General features: G+C 41.5%; 1 protein-coding gene across 2 annotated transcripts; it reads right to left on the minus strand.

The window, feature by feature from the left end:
* Window positions 1-27,966, minus strand: MMEL1 (membrane metallo-endopeptidase-like 1). 2 transcript variants are annotated; one of them, XM_010284369.1, is made up of 23 exons: window positions 27,917-27,966; window positions 27,616-27,779; window positions 19,981-20,031; window positions 19,128-19,289; window positions 18,630-18,710; window positions 18,359-18,454; window positions 17,622-17,740; window positions 16,863-16,928; window positions 14,418-14,552; window positions 13,712-13,801; window positions 13,310-13,446; window positions 12,723-12,816; window positions 12,357-12,485; window positions 11,974-12,072; window positions 11,243-11,326; window positions 10,865-10,968; window positions 7,829-7,887; window positions 5,717-5,836; window positions 4,492-4,625; window positions 3,859-3,924; window positions 1,520-1,615; window positions 515-591; window positions 1-100 (listed from the first exon to the last, which is right to left on the minus strand). In XM_010284369.1, the coding sequence occupies exons 1-23, from the start codon at window positions 27,964-27,966 to the stop codon at window positions 1-3; spliced, it is 2,313 nt and encodes a 770-aa protein (XP_010282671.1). The 2 variants fall into 2 exon arrangements, with proteins under 2 accessions (XP_010282671.1, XP_010282672.1); XM_010284370.1 differs by lacking the exon at window positions 27,917-27,966 and having other exon boundaries at window positions 19,981-20,011; window positions 27,605-27,769.

Consider the following 27,966-nt stretch of genomic DNA (forward strand, 5'->3'; position numbering starts at 1 on the left):
TTACCACACTCTGCACTTCTCTGCAGGATGCATGGCTGTGCCTTTTTTACAGCGGAACACCTCTGAGAACGCTTCAAAGTTCTGCAAAGATCCCATCACCCTAAACAAAGAGAAGGAACTTACATGGATACAGCGCATGGAGATTGTTGCTCTGGAAAACAGAAAGCCACGTCCATAAAGTGAGTTAGAGTCTCTTAACCCAATTACAGTCTCAGAATACGGAATACTTTAGGCTGTAAAAATACAGCTAATATGACTGATGAAATGCTAGACCAAACAGAGCACATAGCAAGTGGGTTCTTGTCCATTCTCTGTAGATTGGCAAACTGAGCAGGCCAGCTAAAGGAATGTACTCTTCAGCAGTGTCCTGCAAGCTCGGGGGGAATTCTGAAAGCTAGCCTAGATTTTTCTTGTCTGTTAAAATATAGCTGCTAGCAATGAGCCACTCTCCTTTTGCATTGGTGCAATGGGTTGAACGCAGTTCTCAGTTAGTAAATCGGTTTCTAAAACTCACCTGTACTTCAGAGGGCTGTGAACATCTGTCTTGATTGACTGGCTAGCGTATTCTGGTCTGTAGGAACCACACCAAACCTAGACAAGGAGGATGCATCATTAGTGGTCAGTATTAAAGGGAATTCAGTTTGGGAACCCTCTCACTTTTTTCCGAACTTTCTCCCAAGAGCCATCCCAATTTGTTACCATACAGTTGGAGTACGTTTTACAGAGGAGGAAGAATGGATACAACTGTTTACTAATCATTTTTCAAAAGATCAAATTCTTGGATCAAAATCTGATGCTTTGGGATAGATATATCAGCTCTTGATTTCAGCCATTTTTTTCCTCAAACAGATGAGTCTGAGGCACAACACTAAGTGTGTTGGCCTACTGTCGAATATTTGACCTACTCTTAAATATTTGCTACTCTAAGAGTGTAAACATACGGGAGTTTCTCATCCAGGCTGAAGGGAGAAATTGAACTTGGCAAACTTAACTGTTTCTGCATCGTAATAAACTGGTATAGAGGAGAATAAGTGGAATCTGTAGCAACATCTGCGATCTGAATATATATTCCTATTTCAGGGCTGCTGGCTTGGTATTTCTTAGGCATTTAGTTTTCTCTAGCACATGTTCAACAACGGGTGAAACCCTGTCTGTACTGAAAGCAGAAGGAGTTTTCTCATAAATGCTCGTGGAACCACTGTTCACATGAACTGGCAGGCTCTTGAAAGTTGTTGTCCCCATAAGTTGTCTGACATGCCTTTTTGTTGGTAGATGCCCTGTTTCTCTGCATCCTCACTCCAGCAGGTTTCAGTCGTGCCCTCAGAAAAGTCACTGAAAACCCTTTCCTCTAATCACTGAACCAGCTTTTTCACATCTGGCTTGGGGACCTTTTGATGAGTGCAGTCAATGGTGAATCGCTCTCCAAGTGGAGCTTGGGACCCATTTTCTCTCTAACCTTCAGGATAACCTACTTTATACTTTCACACAGCACGTAGGGCCTGCATCCAAGCGTTCTTACCTGGGCAAAGTTGAGGAAGAAAAGCTGGTGGTGGGACAGATTCAGTCCAGGCAACCTTGGCTCCTTCCCTTCCCGTTCCAGCCATTTTAAGTAGGCCTAGAAATGATCACAGACTCGATTCAGAGAGGCGGCAGGATGGCCTGTTCAGGCACAAGGGGTATTTTGAATGTTATTTTTGGGTGAAAGATGTTAGTCACGATGTATATGAACCCAGCATGTCTTCCCTTCTGTATTTTTGTAGTTTTATCTTTCTAATACAAATAGTACAGCTAGCTTTATGGAAAAGCTGTCATTGTAAGTGCGTTGACTAGTAAAAAAATGAAAGGCAAAGACAATTTGCATTCAGCTCGTTACCTATAGTTGTCTCTGAACCAAAAATGGGAAAAAATACTGGACTCTGATATGGAAGTGGAGTTTTAAAGTAGTAGTTATTGTTGTCCAGTTGACCTGCACTGCAGGAAGCTATGCGTGTTCTTTACGGAGTCACTTGGAGATCTATTCTGAATTTCCTGAGCGAGGTGGCACACACCGTTTCAGAGAAAGGTATGCCAGTGGTACCCCGAGGGACCGTTGGTTTGCATCGCGTCTCGGCAAGCAAGTGTGACAAAGTGTGGCTGCTAGTATCATGCTGAAGTATAGCTGGTGATATATGTTAAATCAATAATGCTGCAGAGACCGAATGCCCGGGGCTGCAGTTGGAAGTCAAATCATCAGCTTTCACATGACTTTTTCTACAGGAATTTGTATCTCGGAATGAAGTGTTAAGTCTTCTCCACAGTTCTGTGGTGATGATTTCTGTCTCTTCAGGTAACTGCTCATAAAATAGCAGATAATAACCTTGCTCAATGTTAAATCCATTACCTGTTATTGTTACACATTAATTGGCCAATTTTCTTTTTTTAGGTATATTGGCATAATGGAGACAACTTAATGTGTCCTCAGGCTGGTTGATTTCAAGTGTTCTGTTACCTTATCCTCTTCGTTGCTGAGATACTCCCAGAGCGCGCAAAGCATAGAAGGTAGAGCCGAGGGTGAACACACATGCAGCACCACGGAACATCAGAGGATGCTGTATGCAGGCAGTTTATGTCAGACCACGCTACTCTTGCGCATTTGCAGCAGCTTGCAGAACAAAGAACATGTTCGCTTTAACAAAGTCATTAATTTTAACGGTGTCCCTCGGAGTGAGAATCGTCAGTTTAGATTTCTGAAAATGCAGGGTGTTCTTCTAGAAACACCCCTAACACCCCATATTCAAAACACCGGAGAGAAAAAGTTTTACCATGATGTCTGTGAGGATTCTTGGTAGAAAAGAACACTCCATGCTCACACCTGAGCTCCATATGGAAAGAGCCTTTGTGCTGATAAATCCCGTGTTCCTATTCATAATGGCGGTTTGTAAACCTGGAGGATTAAAGATACCGGACTTCCCTGAGTCTGGAAGCTGACTTCCCCTGGCAGAGCAGGAGAAATACGGCGATATGCGCTAGTGTTTGTGACAGATAAAACCACGCTGAACCACACAGGTTTTCAACCACAGCATGGAGGCGGTGCTCTGAAGGATCAGTTGCATTTGTCTTGTTTTGAAAAGAACTGACTGGTTGAAGCAACCTTCTACCTTGGAAAGAGGCAGGCAGTTCTGAGAGTATCAATCCTTGCATTTTTATTCTGCTTTCTAGCTGCATGAAAAATAAATAGCAGCCAGGCTTAAGCATAAAAAGCTTATAAAACACATAAAGCGAGCGACAAAAGGAGCTAGGCTTTAGATAAGATCTGATCCCTCTTGGGAAAGAGATGGTATTTCCTTCTATTCTTTTCATGTCCTACCTGATGTGTCACTTTTGAGATCAAAGATGAAGAGCGTGAGAGAAATAAACTTGGGAAAAGGAGTTGCTCTGCTTCATAGTATCACCAAAGTGCGTTGCCAAGAAATTAGTGCTCTGTTGCCATGTGACAAGCTGTTTGAAGTTGTAGCTGCCATTTTCAGAATTGGGGGCTTTAGAAAATGGAGAGCGTTTTACCTGTTTGCAGGCTAGTACTGTGCCTGTTTATGAACGCTGCCCTTGTTTAGCTGAGACAGAAGTACACAGCATCAAGCATTGTATTACGTCAAAGTATAGCTGGGAGAATTAGGTGGTCTTCTCCCGGGGCAAGAATGCCAGCAGTCCTACACTGTGATCGGATCTATGGGGATATAACCTTCGAGATGTATAAATGAGGCTTTAAGTTTTTGAATATGGTGATAAAATGGTAATTCTCAATTTTTTTTCTGACAGAATAGGTAACCCCATTGCTGAATCCCTGGGGTAAAGTTCACTCACCGTCTATTCGAAAGTTACCTTATAAGCCTGTCGGACTCCTCCATTATCTGCAATGTTTTCTCCTAACGTGCTTATTCCACTGACCTGTAAAAGAGTCATCATTCATTTAGCCTGTGGTCAGTAGCATCAGCAACCCTAAGAACCAGCAGCTGAAGCACAGTCACACATCACAGAGAGACGGTCATGTCTGGATCAGAAGGAAGCAGTGGCTTTGTGCTGGGGCAAAGGCAGGCGAGAATGAAAAAAAAAATTAACAGAGTAAAAGCTGTAGGCTAGACTGAGAGAACATACACGAATGGAACGTGAACAGAACGTGGGCTGCTGGGCAGAGCACGTGCTAGCAGGACTGGCTAAATACAGCAGCAAACACCACATCTCCCTCCCCCTCGCAAAAACCACCTCATGGGCCTGGCAGCAAAAGCGCGCGTGGGCCCAGGTCACCGTTAACCCAACTGCACACAGGCACTGCTGGAGTTCTAGGCTACGCTAGTAGCCCTGACTTACAAGAAACAACCCTCATAGCCTATTTGCAGAACAATTATCCTGTAGCATCTGGGGTTTTACGCTTATCATCTGTAGAGATCCTCCATTTACGTTCATTATTTTTCTGGATAAAAAGCCAGTGGTGTGGAAGTGGTTGTTTTTACTTACGTTTTGTCCTCCAGCCAGCTCCCATGTGTAGTTCCCATACTGAAAAACCATGCAACGAGACTGCTCCTTGAAATGCATCGCTGAGAAATTGCTCCACCAGTCAAACATATTTCCATCTTTATCAAAATTCCTACCTGCATGAAAACCCAAGAAAAAAGGGAAGTTTTGAGTGAGCGTATGTTAGAGCAACCGTTCTTCCAGTTTCTTTTTAATGCACTTCCTCCCCTCTTTCTGCCTTCGACGCAGATGGTCTGTGCTACAGAGATTTAGCGGAAATGTTCCTGGGACAGTTGATGCTGCTTTGGCACAAGGGAACGGACAGGATCAGTTGTGGTCCTTTCATCTCTCTTACCCTGGGATCTCCTGCTCGCTCAGCAGCCCCGACTTCCGCTCTAGCACTAAGGCCTGGTTTTGTTTCAGACTGGCTTACGTGGACGGCAGGTAACAAAACTTGCCAGCACCTTTGAGGTGTCTGAGGTGCTTATTCTGTGCATCCATGCAACACAACTGAGGTTCGTAGAGAATGAAGTACTTTGCCACAGCAGAGGAAAGCTGGAATTGCAGCTCTGGTGTTTGTGTTCTCAGCTCTCTGGCTAGAGCATGCTTTTCATTTGCTCTAGATCTGGATTTCTGAGGCTATATTGTGTGCTTATGTCTAATCTGCACAAGCTTAATTAACGTAAAAAAAATGCGCATTGAAGAAAACCCACGTATAAGAAATTACTGGCTTATGGTATCAGGAGCTGAGTTTTTTCCCCAAACTATTTTGCATAGCGTTCCAGAAAGATAATAAAGTAAATTTATTTCAAACTTTTGTCCTGGAAAAAAAAGTCTCCCATGATTTCAAGATGCTACTGACAGCTCTTCTATCCCGAGAATGTAGTTCACGGATTTCATTTTGCTTTAGGAGCCAGCATATCTGCTTGCATTGTATTTTCTGATCTGATGATGTTGTAAATGTAACAGCTTTTCCCAAGAATTGTCATTGACTCAGTTTATTTTTAGCATCTGCTTACTTTTTGTGTTACCTGCTTAGTTCATGAAACAGTCACTGCAACATGTTCAACAGAATGTGAACAGCGTGCCCGCATTGCTCCCAGATAGCGACTCAGCGGGTGTGTGATCGTGTGCGCACGGATACTTCGGTCACCGCCGTGTGTAACTCATTTCTTACAGTGTAACGAGTGCAACTGAGAGAACAATATTTTCTCAGTTATCTTCTCACCATTGTCATCAAACCCATGGGTAATTTCGTGCCCAATAACCATCCCGATCCCTCCAAAGTTCAGGGCTTGTGGTTGGTGTTTGCTGAAGAAGGGGGGCTGCAGAATCCCAGCAGGAAAAACTGCAGAGAGGGAGAGAGAGGGAGATACTGTAAGGTAGCTTGATTTTTGCATACTTTGCAGACAGATTGTTTGCTTGGTTTAAGTATCGGGAAGGAACATAAAATACAAAATGATTAGAAACATCACGCCTCCTCACATGAAATTGGTTCTCTCTTGATAATGGCAAATGACAAGTTAACGCAGGCTTAATTTAGCGCATCTGCAACTACAGTATCTGCTTGTTTGAGAAGCAAGCGTCACTTACAGCTCGAGTTTAGCCTGATTTGGTCTGTAATGAATGCTGCAGTAAGTGAAGAACAAAATGTTTAGTTAACTGTCTTTTGGACATAGGTACAGTTTGGTTTGGAGCCATTTTACGGGAGAACTAATGGATGTTCTGTTGCTTTATTTTTGTTAAAGAAAGGTTAGCAACCATATGCCGATTACCAACACCACTCGGTGCGTAAAACATGCACAGTAGTAATTCCTGCAGACCACCGGGGTGCCTCCCTTCTAAGCTTCCTTCTAGAGGAATCAAGACTGCAAGCAATTCATTCCAATAAGACACCTTGTAAGAAGTGAGATATTGAAATTATATAGTAAATATTTCATTTAGAGACAAAAGCCTTTTCGACTATGTAGAAGGTTTTAGCCATGCAATTTTGGGGAGAAATATGTAAGACACTGTAGTAAGACAGAAGCAGGAAACTGAAAGTAGTGTGGAAAACTATTTTCCTCAAACTAGAGACAGGAAGAAAACAGGATTTAACTGACATCTACACTATTGTGGGTAGCCATCCTTGGATTTTTGGCTTGCATATTCATCTTAAAGTTGCTTAAACCAATTACTTCCATATTACTTATAAGGGCAAAGTTGCAGAGGAGCCAGTCGTCTTTAAGATCGGAGTTCCCTGCCTGGCAGGCTGGCTCACAGCTGATTACAATCACCATAAAACCACTGTGGATAAACAGGGAGCCTGAGCTTTCCTATGAGTTGGCCCCAAGATGGTGTGTGCTAGCAAGCGGAAGGTGTACCCTGCTACGGCTGAAGGACTGCTCACAGCTTCCACTGTACCCGCAGCACAGAGGTAAGTGGAAGCGACACAAATAGAAACCAGCTCTTTCTGATGAGGCTAGAGAGCTACGTTATGAGCATTTTGGATGTTTCTGCTTTTAGCAGTTGTCTTAAGTTTTCCCTTGTGATGGTTGCTTGGGTTGTTTTCCATTTCTGGCCTTTGCCCTGTGAGCAGGGTACAGTTGCTGTCTGGTCTAAAAAAGGCACGGATTTTTCCTCTTATGGTGTTTGGCTGTGCCTGGATAGTAGATCTTCTGGGCAGTCTGGGAATTTGAGTAAGCCCTACTTAGTAAAAATGATTTGGTTCCTCTCCTCTTTTGGGGGCTCAGAAGTCAGCAAAGACTGCACAGCATCTGCAAGCTTAACCTGCGCTTCTGGCCGCCTGCACCAGCTCAGAGCTCGGGGAGCCAAACAGCTTCGCTGCGTCTTAAGTCTGAAGCTCTTCTTCTCTGCTAAGAACAAGAAAGGTCGGCCTAGCAACTCTGCAAAACCTCACAGATCCCATATTCTGTAAGCAGAGGCAGGTGTCTTTACCCCGTTGTGCCTCTTCCCGATACGATTTCAGTACCATCTGTACAGATAGCAAGGGAGCTGCTCGTGTGTTATCAGGAATGTGGAAACACGAGTTCGAACGGCCCAGAACGCGCTGTCAGCGTGCTCCGGCCTCTGAAGCTGGCACTCCTGTAGCAGCAGTTACTGTCTCAGGCTTTCCGACATAAGGCTGTCCCCGCTAGAGTATATAAACTCTGCCTCCCAAGGGTGGGGGGAATTGAATATTCAACAAAGCGACTGCTTGAAACGAACAGCCTGTCTTCCTTGCCCAGTACTTCCATAAGGGCACAGGCAAGTTTGCCTCTGGATAGCAGACTGGCAGCCTTGTGGTGCAAAAAATGACTAATTTGTTCCATGCAGCTGTTTAAAATTGTTGTAAACCTACCTATCTGGTTCCGATTGGGGGAATAGAATGCGTTGACCACTGCAGCTCCAATTATCCATCTAAAAATAAATGTTGCACACAAAGTTAGTCACGATTTACTTTTTTAAGACATTCTTTTTATTGAATTATTGTTAAAAAACGCAGGCTGCATATAAGGAAAGGATTGAGCTAGGGAAGAAGGGTGCCGTTGAATACAGCTGTAAAGAAATACAAATACCAGGAATATAACTGGTGTCTCGTTTATGGGCATCTTTCATCCAGAACGATGCCAAGCTCAAGTGAGAAATGCTTTTGCTCTTGAATGTTGAACAGTCACATTGGGGTGGCATGTGGTAACTGTTTCCCACCTCATCTTAACACTATCTGAGCTTAAGAAGAAATGAATAGTTCACATTCAAAAGAAAATGAGCGTTCAGAGGACATTTTGAGCAGTAAAAGGAAGTTAGGACCAGACTTGTCTGTTGAAAAATCAAAACCGAATAATCACAATCAGATATATAAATGTCTGCATTTGGAGTCCAGTATTTCATAGATGATGAGTGTTAACTTTGAGAAGTAATTTTTAAGTAGGCTACTTCTGGAAACTCTCTCCAAGAGCTTGATAACTTTTTATTCTTTGTATTGCGCTTTCTCCTCCCTTTCTGCCTCTGACATATGCTTGTAGTCAGCCCGCTGTAATGAACTATGCAGTAACAGTCTGAAGCTGTGAAGTCATGAGAAGTATTCAGCAGCATCAGCCTGAGATACTCTTCTTCCCACATCCCTTGTCCTTCTAGTATCTTGTGCTGTCTTAGTTGCTGTATCTGCTATTGTTGTGACATAAGTACTTGTGGGTTGCTCTGGAATGGGATTGGATTTCCTGCTTAAGAAATACAGCACATGTCCATATCTTTCAGTTCTTGAAAAGTTGGTTATTCTGGACTGACAGAATAGAGAGGACCGCTCGCCACCACCTGGGAACAGGAATAAGTAGTAGAAATGGGTTGTGCTGACACTGCCACTAACCTGAGCGTAACACGTGCACAGAGAGGGAGTGCAAATCTGTTCCTGAATTTGAGGGTGTACTGGAGAATTTTTAAAAACAGTTTTCTGAAGGCTAGTCTGTTGTGAAAACACGTTCTTGCTCCATAAGCCTCTCCTTGGCATGCCTGACATGAAATGTTTGTAGCTGGCCAGGTAGCGTGTAATAACCATGGCCTCCCCCCCGGCCCCCACTGAAGGCTATGATGATGAACAATGGCTAATTTTTCTTAATTACAATAATTAGCTAATACTAGCAGCACTATTCATTATATACTGTCCTTCAGTTTAATTAAACAGTGATCTGGAGTGATAAGTGGTTTTACGTCTCCTTGGGGGAACCATTCAAGCCGCTGGATAGACATTACTATAAAGCTGTGGTTCATTACGTGGAAAAAGAGCAAATGATTGGTATTTCATATATCGTGAAACTACCAGGCAAAGAAAGCCCAATTCATGAATCCATGAAAATGTTCCCACAAATGTGCTTTAAACCACACCTAGACTGAGCAGAGGTATTGGGGAATTTTGGCTAAAGGGCTACCATCCATCTCTGCAGACAGCATGTAAAAGGTAGCGGTGGTCTATAACACAGTTTGTGGATTAAGAAAACCAATGATGTGCAAGAATTCTTCCTATGAAAAGCACCGTGATTGATTCCTCAAGAAATGAGGAAGCAGAAAAAAAACACTCTGTTACTTAGCCGACTGATCCGAAAATTCCCTTGGTGAATTATTCATCAGTAGTTCACTGGAAGTTTCTACTGTCTGCATTGTGTGCTCACATTTTGAGTTAAAACCACTTTGCAGGAAGAGGGATGGAAAAAATGAATAGGCTTTGCAACAATTAACTCGACTAATGCTTTCCTTTTGAGACTCTTTGTTTGCCGGCTTATCAATATCTCTGTGTTATTTTAAATTTTTTGAAGAGGTGTTTGGAAATCTTATTGGAATCTACTTTCCTTTGTCTCAAGTCGTTCTCTTCCAGCATCACGCAGGCTGGAAGGCTACTAGTGAACAACACGTCAAGTTGGTATTAGCTCCCTTACTTCTGCCTGCCGTTACTGTGTATCTGTCACTAACGTATTCAGCAGTAGCTTTGCCAGATAGCTGTGTTGGAGGTGTCCAGCTCGGGAAGCTAACCGGACTATTAGAAGTTCAGATTGGCTAGCTCATAGCTCTGGAAATCAGGTCATATTCCAAGGCATTTGTTGCTGAACGTGCAAGCCAGGGCCTCTGGGACGTATCCATGTCATGGACTTGGCAGGAGCTCAGCTGCACTTGAAGGACTGGAGGGGTCGTCCTGGCGATGTGGGGTAATGCTTCTTACTGGTTGGTGATGCCAGCTGCTCACTTTGGCGCTGTTAGTAACAACTTACGGACGTGCTACTTCTATTTGGTTGTTTTAAGACTAGCGCTAGCTTGGATTTGCCGGAGAGAACTGTGACAGCTAGGGCAATGCAGGCTGAGACCTGAGACTTACTCAGGATGCTCTCGTGGAGTCAAAGAAGGGATCACGATGCAGCCACGCCTGCACCCGTGGCAGGAACTTCCTGAAGAATACTTCACACTGCACCTAGTAAAGTATAAATATAACTGGCTGGAAATGGGCATAAAATAGATCTGGCGTTCAGCTTCCCCAAGCCTGGGCACATCGCCAACAGAATTCTGGCCAGAATATTTTAATCTTTTTTTTCCCCTCCCGGTTATAAACTTTTTAGAAGTTCCATGATACTGCTTATCTCATCTCCTCCTCGCTGAGCTGTCAGAAAGATCTGTCACTGCTTTTGTGTTAGGTAGCTTCAATGTAATATCTGAATATGAAGCGTCTTGGAACGTCTCTAAATCCATCATCAAGTTAACTGGATGAATTCCTACCACAAGAAGCAATGAACTACTTGTTTAATTTCAGGAAATAACTTACAAGATCTCAGACATAAGCGTTCTTGGCTATCCACAGCATGTGACTTAAAACACAATGACCACTGCGTCCCTAGCATGCAGTCTGAAAACTTACATGTCTTGGTCAACTCTCTCTCGAAGTTTTTTCAAGCTCTTTTGGGCTCCAGCTCTCAGGTTTTCCAGAATGTTTTCAAAGTAATTGTGTTCACTGAAGTTCAACTAAAGAAACAGATATCCAAGCAGATTAGTAAGCTGTGTGGAACTCCTCATGCCACTAAACGGATCTTCTGAAAAATGTTTTGATTGCAAGGTACAGCTTAATAGTTAGCTCTTCACATGCATTTATTTATAAAATGTTCAACACAGTCAAGTTGGCATGCTGTCCGGACACTTGGAAATGACAGTTGCACAGGTATAAGTATTCCAATTGGCAAGGAAATAAGTGCAGGCTTTTATATTGAGGTACTTGCTGAGGTATGCACAGCGTACTTACATTGGCATATTCCTGATCTAGTTTTTCATTCGGATCTTCCAAAATATAATCTGGATAGCCAATTTGTTCTTTAATTGCCATTGCCTAGAAGAAGAGAGTTTAATGTTTCTTCTTAATTGTGTTGTTTTTTTTTTTAAAGTTTATATATATATATAAAATAGTTCAAATTCTTTATTATCCACCTGTTTGTGAGAATGCAAATATTTAAAGACCTTGTTCAAGTGCACCCTATTGCCTAGTGAGACTTTTTTTTTAATATGGAACATACAGTCTTCCTGTCATCTCCTGGTGTCCAGCCACTATGGTAGACTTGCAGACCCTACAGCACCATCTGACAAGCACTGGGTTTAACCCTTTAGTGCCTTGGTTTTTTTTCTAACTTCTTGCTTTTGGAACAGTGCTGATAGTCCTAAAGTCAATGAAAAATTTGAAAAGTTTTCTTTGGGGGATTGCATTGTATTCAGCTGTCATTCTAATTGATGCATTGGGTGCCATCTTCTCTCCTCATTTTTATAACATGGTTCACAAGACTCATTAAAGGAAGTAAAAATGTATGTGAGCTAACAAAGGATTAAAAAGAAAAGAACAGTCTAGTAGGATAATGGATAGTAGGATAGTGAACATTGAAGTTTTTTCCACGCATTTGTAGAGGAACTGGGAATAGAGATGCTACAAAATTCCAAAGATTTCATATTAATGACAGAATACTAAAGTTCCTTGTTATCTCTGACCTTCTCACGAGCTTTCTCTTTAGATGCCTCATCCATCCACTGTAACTCATCTAAAGTCTCGATGAACACTTCACGGATCTTATCTATTAAATCTTGGACCTAAAAGAGAGGCAGTAGGAAATTAATCATTTACATGCTATTTTTCCCAGGCACAGCTAAGGAGGGGTGAAAAGCTTCCTACTGCTGAAAGATGATGTCCCCAAATTCTGTGCTCTAAAACATGGTACTTGGCATTTAAGAGCATCATAAATGAGTTCTTATCTCTTCTGACTCTTGGCTGATTGGTATCTTTAACAGACAAAGGCGGCTGGGAGATCAGATGGAGGGGAACGGGCACTGTAGACATCGTGGATGTACAATAGTATGAAGGGTAAACTACATACCATCCTCTTGCTCTCACCAGCAAATGTCTCCCTGACATACATTGCTCCCACTGCGTTCTCCATGTTGTTGTTGACGTAGCTCACACACTCCCTCCAGCGGGCTTCTTCCAGTGTTGTCCCATAAAGTGCCTGCAACACAAAACGCCACAGGATTAATTCTGCCTACGCACCTCTCTTCTAAATCATTGCCTAAAGAGCAGGTTAACCCAAGACAAAGGTTTCTGTTGTTGCGATTGCTGTTCTTAGATTTGTTTGGGGATTACGTGACATAGTAAGGTCACTGTATTGGCAAGGACTCGATTTGGTGACTGTGGGACTCTCCTCCAGTACTATGCTCTATGGTCTCTTTAGGAAGAGAGGAAATACCTTCCTGTAGCTGGCCCGAGCATCCTTGAAACGCCGACTCAAGCTGCTGACTCGATCAATCACCAGTCGCCAAATCAGGTAGTTCTGGATAGTGCTGTGCGGGAAAGCAAAGCTGAGTTTAAGCCCCTGTAAAAAGCAACACTGGTGCAGACAATCGGAGGGGGATCTTAATTTTGCATGGAGATAAGAAAGCAAATGATTGCTGCCAGTCATCAGTTTTGTAGCATCTACAGGTGACTGTTCTTATTTAACATGCTGGGTAACTGTAGAAGCATCCAGACTGAGGACTGTACTACCATGTCTGTTCAGGGATTAATTTCTCTTATTTTTTCTTCTACAGTGTAATGCGCTAAGCCTGTGATATTTTTTTTCTTCCCATTTAACCTCTCCTAAGCACGTGAGTGGGTGGGACACCTAGTAGCGCAGTACTTTGGGACCCTAGGACCGTAGAAGACATTACCCGTATTTTACAGCGAAGTGGCGTCACTTTTCTCAGAGAAGCTCTGGCAGAACTAGCAAGTGAGCCCAATGTACATTTCTGCAACACTTCTGTGACTTTTGTCTTGGATATTCTCCAGTTTCTTTACCTTGCTGAGTACTTGGACATAATTGCTTTCAGTTCTTGCAGATAGGGCATGCCATATACAACAACCTCTTCTTCTGGGTCAACCTGAACACTTACTGAAGACATGATGCCTTGGATGAAGAAGGTCCAGTTAAATTCCTAGGCAGACAGAAAGACATGTACCAATGCCAGGTCTTTAAATGCCTTAGTAACTGTCTGGACTTTCTACAGTCTATGGGATTGAATGTAGTTGTAGTGGTGTTCAGTAGAAAAATGCTTTTTAAGAGACTCTGAAGACAAGATTAAGAATGGGAATGATTTTATGCCTCTCTTTGTTGCATCACTGATAAATTTACAAAGCCATTTCCCATTACCGTGGTAATAAGAGGAGGCTGAAGTATGAGACTGCTCATTAAACACTTACGTTCAATGCAAACTTTTCCTGTAGCTCTTTTAAGGTCATTTTGTTGTACAACAAGGTTACATCATGCCTTTCTTCTGCTGGGGTCGTTGCCTGAAGACATTCACAAAGTTACTACTAGAATCAACTGACACAGTGTCAATGGCTGAAATTGCATGCATGCACGTGCACATATACACGCTCAAATAATATGCGAATGAGCGAGCTTATTTTGGAAAAGAAAGCTCATTTAGTGGTGTTCAGTGCTGCTTTCTAAGTTTCAGTACAGGAACTCGGCCCCCCCATTTGGTAATATTTCAGTAATGTGCTGAGCCCAGCTGTTCCCTCTATCCTCTTTAGAATGGAAGACTAAGTTCTTGGAGATTTTTAGGGTGCTGTAGACTTCTAAGGATGCAAGAGAGCTAATCCCGGTGTTATAATAGTGTATGTTTAGCAGAAGATAGAATATCCTGCTTTAGGAAACTTCCATAAATAAATACAGCTAGGACAACAGCAGGCACAGTAGCAGTGTCTACAGTAGACATAATTATACACACAGAGGCTCTGATTTCTGGACTGCTCACGGCACAAGTAGTCTTCTTTCCCCTGCTTTCTTCTAGGCCATGGGTTTTCTGCTGCGTTGAAAACCGCCGCACAAAGGAGCGAGAGACTCTCCCCTTCACCCCTTGCCCCCCCAACATCCTGCGAAGTTCTCGATTTCTGTACTCACATTTGCAATCTCTGTTTCAAGCTCCATAACCTTTGCCATTTCCTCTTGGACAAAAGAATCATCTTTAGACATATTCTTGTCTTCCCGGATCATTTTGGCAATGGTGATCATGAACTGCAGGTAAGCTTCTCTCACCTGCGCACAAGAAACGGAACATGTGTAGCATGTGAAGAAAAAGTTTGCTGTCTATCATTTCTCATTCAGGAAACCATTCTTTTTGTTATTTTAGCTTTACAGTGTGCTGTGAAAAAGTTGGGTCCAGGGGTCACAGCCTCTGCCCTTCTCTCCAATGCAACCCTCCCCACTCCATTTTCTCATCTCTCTTTTTTTCCTACTAGAATAGATACTACTGCAATACTTAGGACCTCACTTCATCCTGGAATACCTTACAGTGCAGTTGCCAGTCTCAAAATACATAGTGAAAGCAACACTTTCAGCTTCCCTGTGCAATCTGACTCTCTGGTGTTCTGAGTTAGAATTAATCCTTGAGCAAAGAGAAAGCTCTGTGCTTCGAGTCACTATGGGAATAGTGATTCCTACTAGTCACAATACCAGGGCAGACGTGGAAAGTTCAAGTTCTCTGAAAGTAATATCATAAATCTTCTAAACTCTGTTTTTATGGTCCGAAAGAAAAGCTCTGTCTCAGATGGTTCCCAGTGATACCTTTGCTTTATTTCTAATAGGAGGGTATGGCTGTGATTTATGCCTCAGAATGGACCTTGAAAAGATATTTGGCTGCTGCAGGATTACTGATCGCTGATGCAGGAAAGCTTAATACTACCTACTCTTCTTGCATACTTTTCTCCCTCCATAGATGTTGGAAACCAGATAAATACAGTTACTGTTGTGAAATAGAGTCTGGGCACTTACACGATGATGATTTGTGTTTTTAGGCTGACTGCTGAGGCTTTAATCAGGCCAGACTCCCACAGGCCTCAGTAGGAGTTTTGCCAAAAGATGCTGGACTAAGCACAGGGGGAGTTTGGGTCATCAGAGTTTGGTTCATTGTCTGTGGGAAGTCAGCTGTTAAATAGCAAATAAAAAGGGGTTGTGTCTCCTCCTTATTCATTAAGGTTAAAACCACAGCCTTAGCCCTCCTTCTTTATAGCTTCAAATTAAAACTGTATTAAGCAGTACTGGTTTTTTTTTGCTAATTTAGGATCGTCTATGTACTGTACCTGATTTTCTACCTCCTACAAGTCAATCTAAAGCTGACTCACACAACGATATGTAAATACCCCTCTTTTCTACTGTAACTGCCACTATATAGGTGAAACTGGCCGAATAGAATCCTAGTTCCAGCAGCTATCCGCAGTTCCCAACACAACTATGCGGAGGTTGTTTTGAATCATGAGACAGACTAACAGAAGTTGGCGGCTTATAAAGGTGTCCAGAAGGTGTGGAAAGTATCTCATAAAAACTTAATCAGACTATATTTTAGACTACAATATATTTGAGAATATAGTCAAGTACACTGAAGTAAGAAGAAAACTAGTCTCACTGATGTTTTCATCTGCCTTTACAACCACTAGTCAAAAGAGTCCAAAATGTGATTGTTGTCTCTCTATTCCCTTCCATTCGTGTTAGGACAATTAGTTTGATGTTAGGCTGCAAATACTTTTTGTTAGTATGATGTCATTGAGGAGAAGAAAACACTGCTTTAGTACATCTTAATCTTGGAAACGGATAAATTATCTGGCTGTGTTTGCAACAGCTTTCCATGTACTTACAGAAACCCTCACGTTTCTGCTCTGAGCACTGGCAGAGTGAAAGCAGATAGAAAATAATCTCTCACAATTTTCATGTAATTTTGGGGAAACGGGAAAATAAATCGCAGTAGACTTTTACTAGCTGTGTACCTGTTTCACTAATACAGCTTTTGCTGCTCCATGTAAAACACTTTTTTATTTTTTTTAACTTCCCCCGCCGAATGAACGCGTGCAAAACTTTGACTATTTTGGTGTTCAACAAAACATATTCTGGTATATTGTATGTTTAAATCTGATCCAGTATGACAATTCTTCTCCCATATCTCTAATCGATCTTTCCAGTACCTTGTAAAATAGTAGCCAGAATCGGGGGCTTTAGAAGAAGATATGTGAAGCCAAGATAACTTGCACTGAAAATGTGAACCTATCCTTCAAAATTAGAGGCTGTTTTACGCTACAAAACATGATGATTTTATTTTCCCATAACCTTCTCATCTGTATGAATTGGCCAGCTTGGGGAGCGGGGAGGGCTTGATATTTATACAGTTGTTCAGTCCTGTTGTAAAGTTTACAAAATTTTGGCATAATTGGGAAAAGAAGTAGCAACGAATGTCACAGTCTAATTCTGATTGTTACGTAACATAAGGATTCATATATTTGAGTTTTCCAAAACACAGGGATAAATAATAAAGTTGTTTTAGTAGCACATAGTAAACAAATTACAAGGAATACTCACTCTTTGATAGTTGCCCCCATTGAAGTAGTAATCCCTGGATGGCATTCCTAAAGTTGGCTGGTCAATCTGAAGGAAATCATACATTTCTTTAGTTAGTGGTGAACAGGAACTGGTGGTGTCCAAAGGTATCCTTGAAAGGCAACACTAAATGCTGCACGTGCCATCCTTTCCGTGTTGGAACAACAACAGTACACTCTCACCACACAATCAAAGAACTTTAGCTTTCTAGGGACCGGGGTGAGATGGAAGGTACTGCTTTTGTCTCTGGATTTCTAGACAAGGATGGGATGGATACTTAGCGTGGGTTATTAAGCAAAATCTTTCCATAACCATTGAGATCTAAGAATAAATTTAAGCAACTTAGAAAAGAAATTGCTTGACTTGAGGGCTAGACTTCATGCATGAGCATACATGAATGAACTCTGAAATATTATTCACATGTTTTAAAAGCATGCTTTCCTGCTACATATTAAACCTCACAAAATAAATACATTTTGCAAGTCACAAGAATTTACAACCCTTAAGTGCTGTAAATCAGTAAAGGTCTAGTGATGATTTTTTTAAGTTTCTTTAAGTGAAACAAAAATTATGCCAACATAAAATGTTTCCCAATATGACTTCGAGACAGATCTGCCACTTGGAACAGAACCGTTGCATACTTTTTGCCAGTATTGTGCATACCCACTGACTTATGGAAAGCTAATCTGTATGCAGTGTAAATAACTACCCATTATGAATTCCTTGCAATTTTTTTCTTACATAAATGATGTGTCTGCTGGAATCCCGGTCATCATTCCATACAAACATGTCAATGAGGACTCGTTTGTTAAATCTGGAGTTCATTATGGAGAGTTTTTCTTCTATGCTCCAGTTTGGCTCTGGGAGATAAAAGGGAAAATACACACCATTTATCAATACGTTTCAGGACTGAATAAGTTGCATCATTTGCAAGCTTATTGCTGAGATTGTTTAGAACCAGACTGGACATGATGTGAGAATATTTGTACAGGACATTCCTATAGTGGCCAGAAATTGCAAGACTGTTCTTATTGGCCTTATCTGTCTTGGTGATATAAAGTAATCAGTAAATGATTTTTATATATATATATATATATGATCTACATGTGGATTTGCCTATGCATAATATAAACCACCATGACCTTGCCTAGTTAGGCAGTTATGCTCCAAACCCTAATTAATATGCAAGGATTAGAACACAGCTATATTGGTTATACTGCTTTTGTTTTCATTATTCATGTTGGTCTTTTAGGTTTCCTGACTGTCTCAAAATGTACACTGCTCATGAATGAGATCTTATAATATGGGTATTAAACTTATACTACCTTACTTATACAGATCGCGGCATGCTAAATATGAGTGATACCCTGACTTTTCTTTCTGAAGAAAAAGTTAAAACTGAGGATCTAATTCAATGACAGTAGTGCAATAACTAATTCTGACTTAACACTACTGAACTTCTTTAGGCAGAGCAGTACCTTTGGTCTTATTCCAGTCTGCAGAAGCCACTGGCCAATCTCCAACCATCGTTAAGGCCTCTAGCAGAGGCAATGAATCTCGTTGCTCTATAAGACCTGAGAGAGGAAAAACCAAATACTATATTGTTCTCATATGAAAAAAAAAAACCAAAGAAGAAATGTAGTAATGCAGATTAGATAGATGCTGACTGGACTTTTGCTTAGAAGTACATTGGTACTTTCGCACATTCGGTATTGAACAAGAGAATCAATGGAACAAGTAGAGACTCACTCTCATTCATGCATGACTTGTAAAGTATTTTAGCTTTCCGAAATGCTTCTCTGTCCCCTTCATCTGAAGTCTCCAGCACACCTGGGGAAGGAACCATTGCAGTGAGATATTTTGCCCTGGAGAGCTTTGATCTTTTCATTCATCACTGAGAGTTTGGGGATATGATAAATACTTGTTATTGTAAGCTTCAATTACCGTGAAACTAGAGTGCTCTTTAAAGGAGCTATTAATGGAAAAAGTGTCAGGAAGAAGGACATGCATACAGCTTGTCCTGCTCCTTTTGAAGTTAGTACCAAATCACCTATGGCTAATTTTTAGTAGGAACAGGATGTTCCCACAAAATGGGTGTAGTAAGAGATGTGGAGATTAAAGGACTAGAGAGAAAAAAACCACAATCAACATGCCTCTGGAAGTTCAGTTCTCTGTATAACGTGCAGTAAATAACATCTGAAGCTAAACACAAGTGCATAACCAAGGACAGAGTAGCCACATTCTTACCTTTTAGGATGATCTCCAGCTCGTCTCTCAGAATGTCAAAAATGCTGTATCTGGAGCTAGTGTCTGGGATAACGTGCCGATTCAGCCAGCCCCCACAGGCATACTGGTAGAAATCCTTGCAAGGGTCAGCTGTTGGGTCCATATTCTGAATTATTCTAGCAGCTAGGTATCAAAATCAGAGAGTTGAATTCCACAGACTGCCCAGTAATCTCTGGGACTACCAAAGACTGTCAAGAAGCCGCTTGGCAAGAAGGCACCTTGCTTATGCTGCTTCTAGTGGGTAAGGCTCATTCTCATGTATTATGACTTAAAGGATCCCATTTTCTGCCTAAAAATGCACAGAAGCATCTGACAGCGGACGTTTGCGCTGCAACTGTACTGCTTTACAGAGGAAGCCTCTGAATGGTAAAGTAATTCTCCCAGAGCAGAGTGCCACACTGGCCCTTCTCCTTCCTTATGAATGATACTCTTGTGACAAAGAAAGTATGCAGTGGAGAGATAAGAAATGGAGGGGAGTTGCTCAGTGTTTACACCTGCAACTATATTTGAGGACAGATGTACTTGCTGCCCTTGACAGTAGCAGCAGTGTGGATCTAGCCCAAGGGGAAATTTCCTTCCTTTTTCAACTTCTTCAGTCTTAAAGCCTGAGCTGTTTTTTATTCAGGTTTAGCAGAACTAACGACGTGTAAAACATCACCTCCGCGATAACCGCGATAACCATGCGTAGGAATTGAGCTGTTGTTTAGCAGATTAGCAGAATTTAGATTTAGCAGGTTTAGCAGAACTAACGACGTGTAAAACATCACCTCCGCGATAACCGCGATAACCATGCGTAGGAATGACTGGTTGCTACCTGCTGTTACGCATCCAGGTGTGGTACATATGTTGCCAGAATTGGTGATGCCTGCAGGAAGAGGAGTAAGAAAGCAGATCAATTAGTTGTTTTGGAAGGAAATTGCTCACCAGCAGCCCAGCCTCCATGACAGCTCTGTTTAGTTTTAGAGCAAGCAAGTGAATATTAGTGCCGGTAAAAGACACCGAATGACAACTGTGAAGAAATCTTATCTGCAGATTTATGAGGCAAATTTACTGGAAGCAGTATTAGAATGGTTTGACAGCGAGTTTTAACTCTCCTGGAAGGAGACTAAGACCAGGCTTTTTATCTGCTAACTGTCTCCACATCCTGACAAATACTGAAAGCAGGAGATCCCTTTGTAGACAATCTACTAACATGCTTTGAGCATCTGAGCTCTTTCACGATCTTCAAAGTCACCGTGACTGAGAGGTGTAAACAGGGGGCAAAAAGTCCATAGCTGGATTACTACTTTCGTGCTGTTTTGAGTGACAAAGATCAAATTTAAGAAAATAAATTATCTTTTAGCAGGGGAGCAGGTAACAGACCTGTGTTTGGTCAAAACTTCAGATATGCCCTTTAAGGTTACTCCTTGCTGTTCAGCACAGAGGTTGCTCCCTAATCGGTGATGTTTGGGAATTCTGGTGTCCTTCATGACTTGCAGGTTGCAGCCTGCACAGGAGGCGTGATGTGACCAGGAATTTGAGAGGGAGCACTGGCAATGAAACCTTAGCAGAAAGATTTTGCTGTGACTTCTAAAATAGAAGAAAATGATGTGTAGCCCTACATGTGGAAATGGGTCTGTCTGCTCACTCCAGCAGAAGCTGGAAAGTGTTACTCTTGGCTATGAATTTTCTGTTTGACCATTTAGTCTTGGTTTGTGAAATTCTTCCGGTGAAGAAGATCCACGAGAAGCCTGTGCACTTCTAATGCATGGGTGGTAAGCAGAAACTGCAACAGTCTGTAGCTCTTATTGCTTGGTGCTCTACACCAAATGTACTGCTACGAGTTTGATGGCAGTGATTACAGAGGGTCTTGATGTGAATTCAGAGCCATAAGTTCTGCTGCAAACTTACACTGAAGGCTTTGTACCTGAACACATAATTTTTTATGCTGAGTAGTAAAGTGAATGTGTTTTGTCATGCTGGTTATGTCACTCTTGTGCGCTGTTTACCATAGAACTAGAATGGGAGCTAAGCACCCCAGCCTGACCAGTAGCCTTGGCCCTGGGCACAAGAAAACTAATTTTGCTGTTTTAATTTCCCATTTGTGAAACTGGACTAGCTAGGTATTTACTTGCGTTAAATAGACTACTACTTGGTTCCACACACTGGAAAACAAAAACTTGATACCCTTATTTTCCAACAGGATTAGTCATGTTTTTAAAATTTTTTTTGATCCTTACACTAGGATGTTGGCAGAAAAGTTACTAAAAAAAATTCCTTCCAATGAAAACAAGTGTTTTACATGAGAGCAAACAAGATTACAGTAATTCAGATAGAAATAAAACAGTAGGGAAGAAAAGAAGGCTTTGAAGTTCATCAGTGGAAGCAACATAAAAAGCCCCCACTGTGATTGGGAATGTCACATTCTGGGTTCAGCCGAGCGCTGTCGTGCTGTGTGGGAGTAGATCTGCATTAGAATAACTGCATGCCCTATTACAGTTTAGTGTCTAGCAATCTGAACATGGGATGAGCAAAATACATGTAACAATGTGAAGCTTCACATAGAGGGGTTTAACTTTTTTTTTGTACTGGGTGAAGCTAAGCCCAATTTTTGGAGTTTCCTAAACTGCCTAATAATTTAAAAAAGAAAAAACCTAAAAGCCCAGGGTATTTCCAAGGGAAAAAAAAAAATCCTTCTGGGGAAAAGAAACAAGTGGTTCAAGGGCATATGGAAATCTTCCATAAAGGAAAAATAGTAATGGGCAAGGTGAGAAAGGGATAACTGTACTACAAGTACACTGCATTTCTCTCTCTGTTTCTCAGGGACCAGGCAGGACTCAAATGAAGCTTTTTTTTAATTAAAGCTTCTCTCTTTAATATAACCTGACAATGTCTAACTTCACTTTCCAGAACCCAACTGCTTTCAACGAGATTCTAACTCCCCACATTCAAAAAGCCCTTGTGATTGTGAAAATGTAATTGAGCCGTGTAAGCAGGGAAGCCAAATCTGTTTTGAAACCTTGGTTGCACACTTCAGGCTCTGAAACTCTGCCACAAAACCAGATAATTAGGAATGGCTGTTAAGGGGCTCTCGGTTTACTTCTAAAAGTGGCTCCTTTGTTTTTCTATCAATTATCTCTTTGATGCCTCAGGACCATTCCTGACAAAGAACCAAGCCAACCTGACTCTGTATGAGATATGACCAACACTGCCCTGTTTTACTTCACAATATATTTGTTGGGTCTTTGCTCACTTGACTGACGCTCTGTCTGCTGCACCTCTTGAACTTCAAATAACTAGAAACAAATGCAGAATGCACCTTCTGAAGTCTCAGCCAGATAACTCTGCACTTCATTTTCTCAAACTACTTTGCTAAAAACAACTGCCCAAGCTTTCAGTATAAATATAGGTATTTATATATTTCCTCCCCCGTTAAATATTGCTAAGAGGTTGAGCTATAATGACATACACTCCTGCTTTGACATCCAGGGACTGCTGCAAGTACAGACATGGGAGGGACAACTTGGGTTAACGTTCCGCAAAGCCTAAAAGTTGAAACAGAACAAACATCTAGCAGGACTTAGATGGATGTGATGGGAAATTTTTGAATGTAGAATCATAAGTAGGACAAGGGGCCATATTTGACAATAATGTAGGGCATGAAGATAGTGATTTGTAGCAGAATAAAATTGGTACAGGTTGTTTGGCTCCGAATCCCATGTTCCCCCTGCTGCACAGGAAGTAAACACATCAGGGTTTGTGGGAAATCCATACTTGTCGCTTCTATCAAACCTTACTTCCCACTTGTCTTCTCCCACAGCCAAGTTCCTCTAGGGTTTAGCTTCTTACAACATTTTTTCTCTTAAAATTAATCGCTCCATTTTCCCACCTCTTTCTTCTGAGACACCCTTCCTTGGATATACCTTTTAAAACTACCAAAAAGGGATGTCAAAAGAACAGAAATGGGCCAGAAAGATCTCACCACTGGAACTACTTTGTGTAATACTAAGTTCCTTCATGGCTCGCAAGAGTCAGGACCTCTGCAGTGTCCCCTTTGCATGTACTTCATTAAGAAAGTCATATGCTTGCTCTGTTAATAAAGTAGAAAAGAACCAACAAACCCTCTGTGGACTGAAGGCTTTCCTCACTTTTGGTCTGATAGAACACCATTGGAGAATTGATAAGGGAAGGTAAGCTTTAATGGAGATAAATAAAATTACCTTAGCTGTGGGACTACTCCAGATGGAAGAAAATGAGGGAAAATAAGTACTCCAGACACTACATCAGAGGTCAACTGCTCTTATGAAAAATGGCAGAGCTGGGACATGCTTCAGATCCCACTGGATTCACTGTAGAGAATTTTATCATCTTAATTTGACTTTACAAGAAGCCACTGAACAATATTATTGCATTTACTGGTCAGCAGCAGGATAGGAGTAACTTCTGAGAACTGTAGAGCACTGTAGTCCTCTTCAGCAGGTCATCTTTTGAATGACAGTTTTTTAATATGCAAGTTGCTTTTCACAGCCTTATTGAAGCTCCTTTTTAGACAACGAAAGTGAAGCAAATCATTCTGTACAGTCTCTGAAGCACAAAGTTTGCTTTCAGTGTTTTCCCACTGTGTTTGAGGACCACAGATGGCTGGGGATGGCACACATTGAAACGATTAGATCCACAGTTGTCATCAGGCAGCCAAGTGCGAGCTTTACCTTTCGGCACCTTACCTATTTCTCACACAGAGCATCTGCAGAAGTGCTGCCAGCACAGCAGGCTGCCTCTGTTGCTGTTTTAACAGGGAATTCTTTACAACAAATAATGCAATTGCCAAACTTAGCTTTTCTTCCTCTGAGGGGACTGTCTCTACCAGATGTCAGTGTCTTCAAACCGACTCCATAACACAAGTGTGTGTGTTTTATTCCACCTCTCTGATGGTTTCTTATCTATAGCCTATCTACAAGCATGTCTGAGACTGAATTTCATCTGAGAATTGGTTAACTGAGTATTTGCCCACTTCTGCAGCCCTGTATGGCCTGTTACTGCACATCCAGTCTTCGCATTCACGTAGCTCCATCTGAGTAGAACCGAGAAGTCTTGCCACCCAAATGTCATTTCATCATGACTTTTGGGTTAGCTGCCTCTTCTTTAAATTCTCCATCCCCTTTGAATAGATGCCTCATTAATGAACATTCATGAAGTCAAAGAATGACTGGGCATCAGCCTCGGAGACAAACCAGATCTCGGGCACTACCTTTTCTTAGTGTGCCAGTGAAGAGTTCAGATATTACCCCTAGTCAGCAGGTTCTTGTGAATCTATTATTCAAGTGCACGTTAATCGCGTTCATAGCGTAGGAGATGCAGGAGCATAACATGGCTTTTTGAAATCCACTCCCAGAATAAGGTGCTTTTTAGTCCAAGTGTTGTATGTTCATTTTTGTAGCCTGCCTAAAAGGGGTAAAGCATAGGGGCATAAGCATGCCCTCCAGCTTTGTACCAGCCTGTGGAATAGGTGTGAATAGTGACAACGTGTGGGGATGCAGACACACACACAAAAAAATATCTGCAAATCTTACTTGTGAGAAACCGTATGAACTTGGAAGCCAGAAAGTGACTAAAATATCAGTTAAACTAGTAACATGACTTTTGAGCAGTCAGGACCAGCAATTAGGTGAGAATGGAAGTTGTTTGTAACTAAGTTGTCTGGAGAAGTCACTGTGACTTGATGTGTCAGCTACAACAAGTGTTGAAATGTTCTTCAGACTGTAACCTTTCCAACAAGTGATGAGATCTGGAGTTTAGTAAATATTTGTAGAACATAGCTGAGAAAGAGCTGTGAAAAGGCTGCAAAGATGTATGTGTGGGTGTGATGGAAAGATTGAGAGCATGGTGTATTTGGATTCAAAATTGAGTGACTTCAGTTCTGTCTGCTTCCTTTTCTATGATCACCCAAATATTACTCTGCTATTCTTACTGTATTTTCTTTTAGTTTATTTAGACAAGGTTTTATGGGTATGAAAACTTCTTTGGATGTCAAAAATCCCCAAACTGCTTCTACAACTATATAACTGCATCGCTGCAAGAGCTTCAGTGGTTTTGTTATCTGGTTATACAGATAAAAATCACAGTCAGTATTAAGATGTATTACAGGCATTATTGCTATAACCAGAGGCTTGTTTCATGCACCACAATACTCTTCTGCAAGCTGTATACAAGCAGAACAGAAATATACTCCCTGAACCACTAAGCCTCTGTATACCTTCATATATAAAACCAGAGAGAATGTAAGGCAGGACAAGTCATCCTTTTAATTTTCCGTTAGTTTAAACAGAATTATTTTTTTAGACACCGAGTAGTGTCAATCTGATAAAGGATGTACAAAGATGAAGTGGTGAATTGCAATCTGTTCTTGGTAAACAATCCAGTGTCCCATACACATTTCAAAATTTAACATTTGAGTGAAATTAGAAACAAAAGAATCCCAAGGATAACATTCTTGGTTCTATCACAAGAATTTTCTACATTTTCTTCCTGTTGCTGTGTAGGATTTACATTTATGTTACGCAGCTTTGAGCAACACGTGCTTTTCACTTAAGTCTAAGACAGACTTCAGGCCTTTGACAGAGCGTTGCCTATGGGCTTAGATGTCACATCAAAACAGAACCAAGTGCGGTATTTGAACAAAACTTTTCAAGACAAAAAACGTTCCTGTTCTGCAGGAACATTCGCTGGCTGCACTCAAGAGCTCTTGCTTGCTCGGCTTTAGACCCAAATAGTGCATATAGGCACTCACCTAAAAGATGGTGTAGGCTAAAGTTCCTGCTGCTCAATTCCCACCTGTGAATTACCTAAAGCACGTGGCTACTCATACTAGAGTATGAGTACATACTGGTGTCTACTATTGCAGTAGTTCAACTATGTATAGTAACTTACGCTATATGTAAACTGAGAGAGGCAGGAACCGACTCCAGGCCAGTGCCGAAAACACTCCTTTAAGGCATGAGAAAACAGCCGCGAGGAGCTGCACGCTGCACAGGACAAGCAGCACATCAGCGCTGCAATGACTTTGCGCTCGCGGTTTGCTCAGGAATGTCTGAATCTGGGAAACGTTTCCAACGAAAGTTTAATTGCTGATACAAGCCTGCGAAATATTTAGATTTGGGAACCGCTTTCTCCCAGATAAGCCTTTCACCAAAAAAATGTAATAGGGAGCACTTGCTTTACATGCACAGGCTCTTCCCATGGATTTGGATGATAGGCCAACATTTGGGCAGATATTATTAATACCTGAATTCTGATTTACCTGAACCCAAGAAGCAAGAAGTAGAGCAGACTTTTCAAACCCTTTACGCATGCAAGCAACAATATTCTGCATAGCTCAGTATTTTGATACAGAAACTCTAGGACCTAGCTCAGAGGAATTCTTTTCCTCCTGTCTCCTGAGCTAACAGAATGAATATAAGCAACTTTCTGATGAGTGTTACGAACACCACTCAGATTTCATCTAACACTGGAACAAGTGCTGGCAGCAAAAGGAGTAAACAATAAAAAGGCTTTTCTCATGAATTATTACTCAGAATTGTGCAGTGTTGTACTTACAAGTGCTGAAGAAAGCATTTCACTGCAGGCAGGGTATGCAGAGACAATATAAGAAAACAATGCCTTGCTTCAGTTTTGCTATTCATGCTTCTTAGTTTTATTCGCTAGTGTTTTAGCAAAGCTCTGAATCCAAGAGGCATTCATGGAAATGACAAATGTGAGGCAGGTGCTGCTACCAGTCATGTTGACTGCTTCACAGAATTTTTAAATAGGACTTGTGTTTGGTGTGCTAGTGGAAAAACTTAGCTTTGAGAGAAAGCATGCTCTGCAGTTTACATATTTAGTCAAAGCACCTCAAAGTAATGTGCCCCTTTGTCAGGTTCCTGGCAAGATATCTGCATCAAAGTCACTGAACCAAATCTCACCTAGAGATCAAATTGCCTGATGTAATATTAAAAAAAAAAAAAAGTCACCCTTTCCTCAGCCGCATGCTGGCTGCTGCTTTTTTTTTTAAAGCTTTCACTTTGTAATAAGCAATCTCTGCTTTAGATCTGCTAAGCAGCTGTTGCTTTGTAACTCCTGGCAATGATGAATCTTGACTTAAGTTTCTATAAAATAAGGAAATGTCACGCCTTACACACTGATGCACAAGCACATGCCTTCCGCTCTACAATAGTGCAACGTTTTTTTACCTTTGTCAAAACAGTGCTGAATTCAAGAAAATGCATAGTATTAATTAAAAAACATAGAATCACATAGTTTAAAAATGAAATAAAACCCAACATAATTCTCTGTGCATGAACTCGGAACAGACAGCCAAGTCCCTCACAGAGGTGACCTCACAGTCTCCTTGTATTTTTGTTTTCATTTAGCTCTGGGAATAAGACTTGTATGTTGTTTGCAGAGGGAAAAAGAGAATTATTCATAGGTTCCTTACCTCTGCTGCTGGCATACAGGATCACCAGGGCGACCACCACACAAGTCATGAGGAGCAGCAGGGCTGCCAGACCGATTGCCGTAAAGCTCCAGGATTTCCTTCCAGATTTTGTCGATTTTTCCACAATATCCATTTGACTTTCTGATTTCCCCATTATTGTAACTCTAAATTGAGGAGGGGAGCGCAAGAAAGAATTAATAGCACAGGTAAATCAAAGCAGGGATAAACGCATGACAAATGAGGGAGAAAAAGGAAGCGGAATAAAAGCAAAGATAGCTAAAGAAAACTTCCAGATTATTACATGTATTTGTCCATTTGATTGTCCACAGATTTGCCAACCTCATTCTCCAT

Source organism: Phaethon lepturus, unplaced genomic scaffold, assembly GCF_000687285.1.
Source record: "Phaethon lepturus isolate BGI_N335 unplaced genomic scaffold, ASM68728v1 scaffold51423, whole genome shotgun sequence".
Classification (NCBI taxonomy): Eukaryota; Metazoa; Chordata; class Aves; order Phaethontiformes; family Phaethontidae; genus Phaethon; species Phaethon lepturus.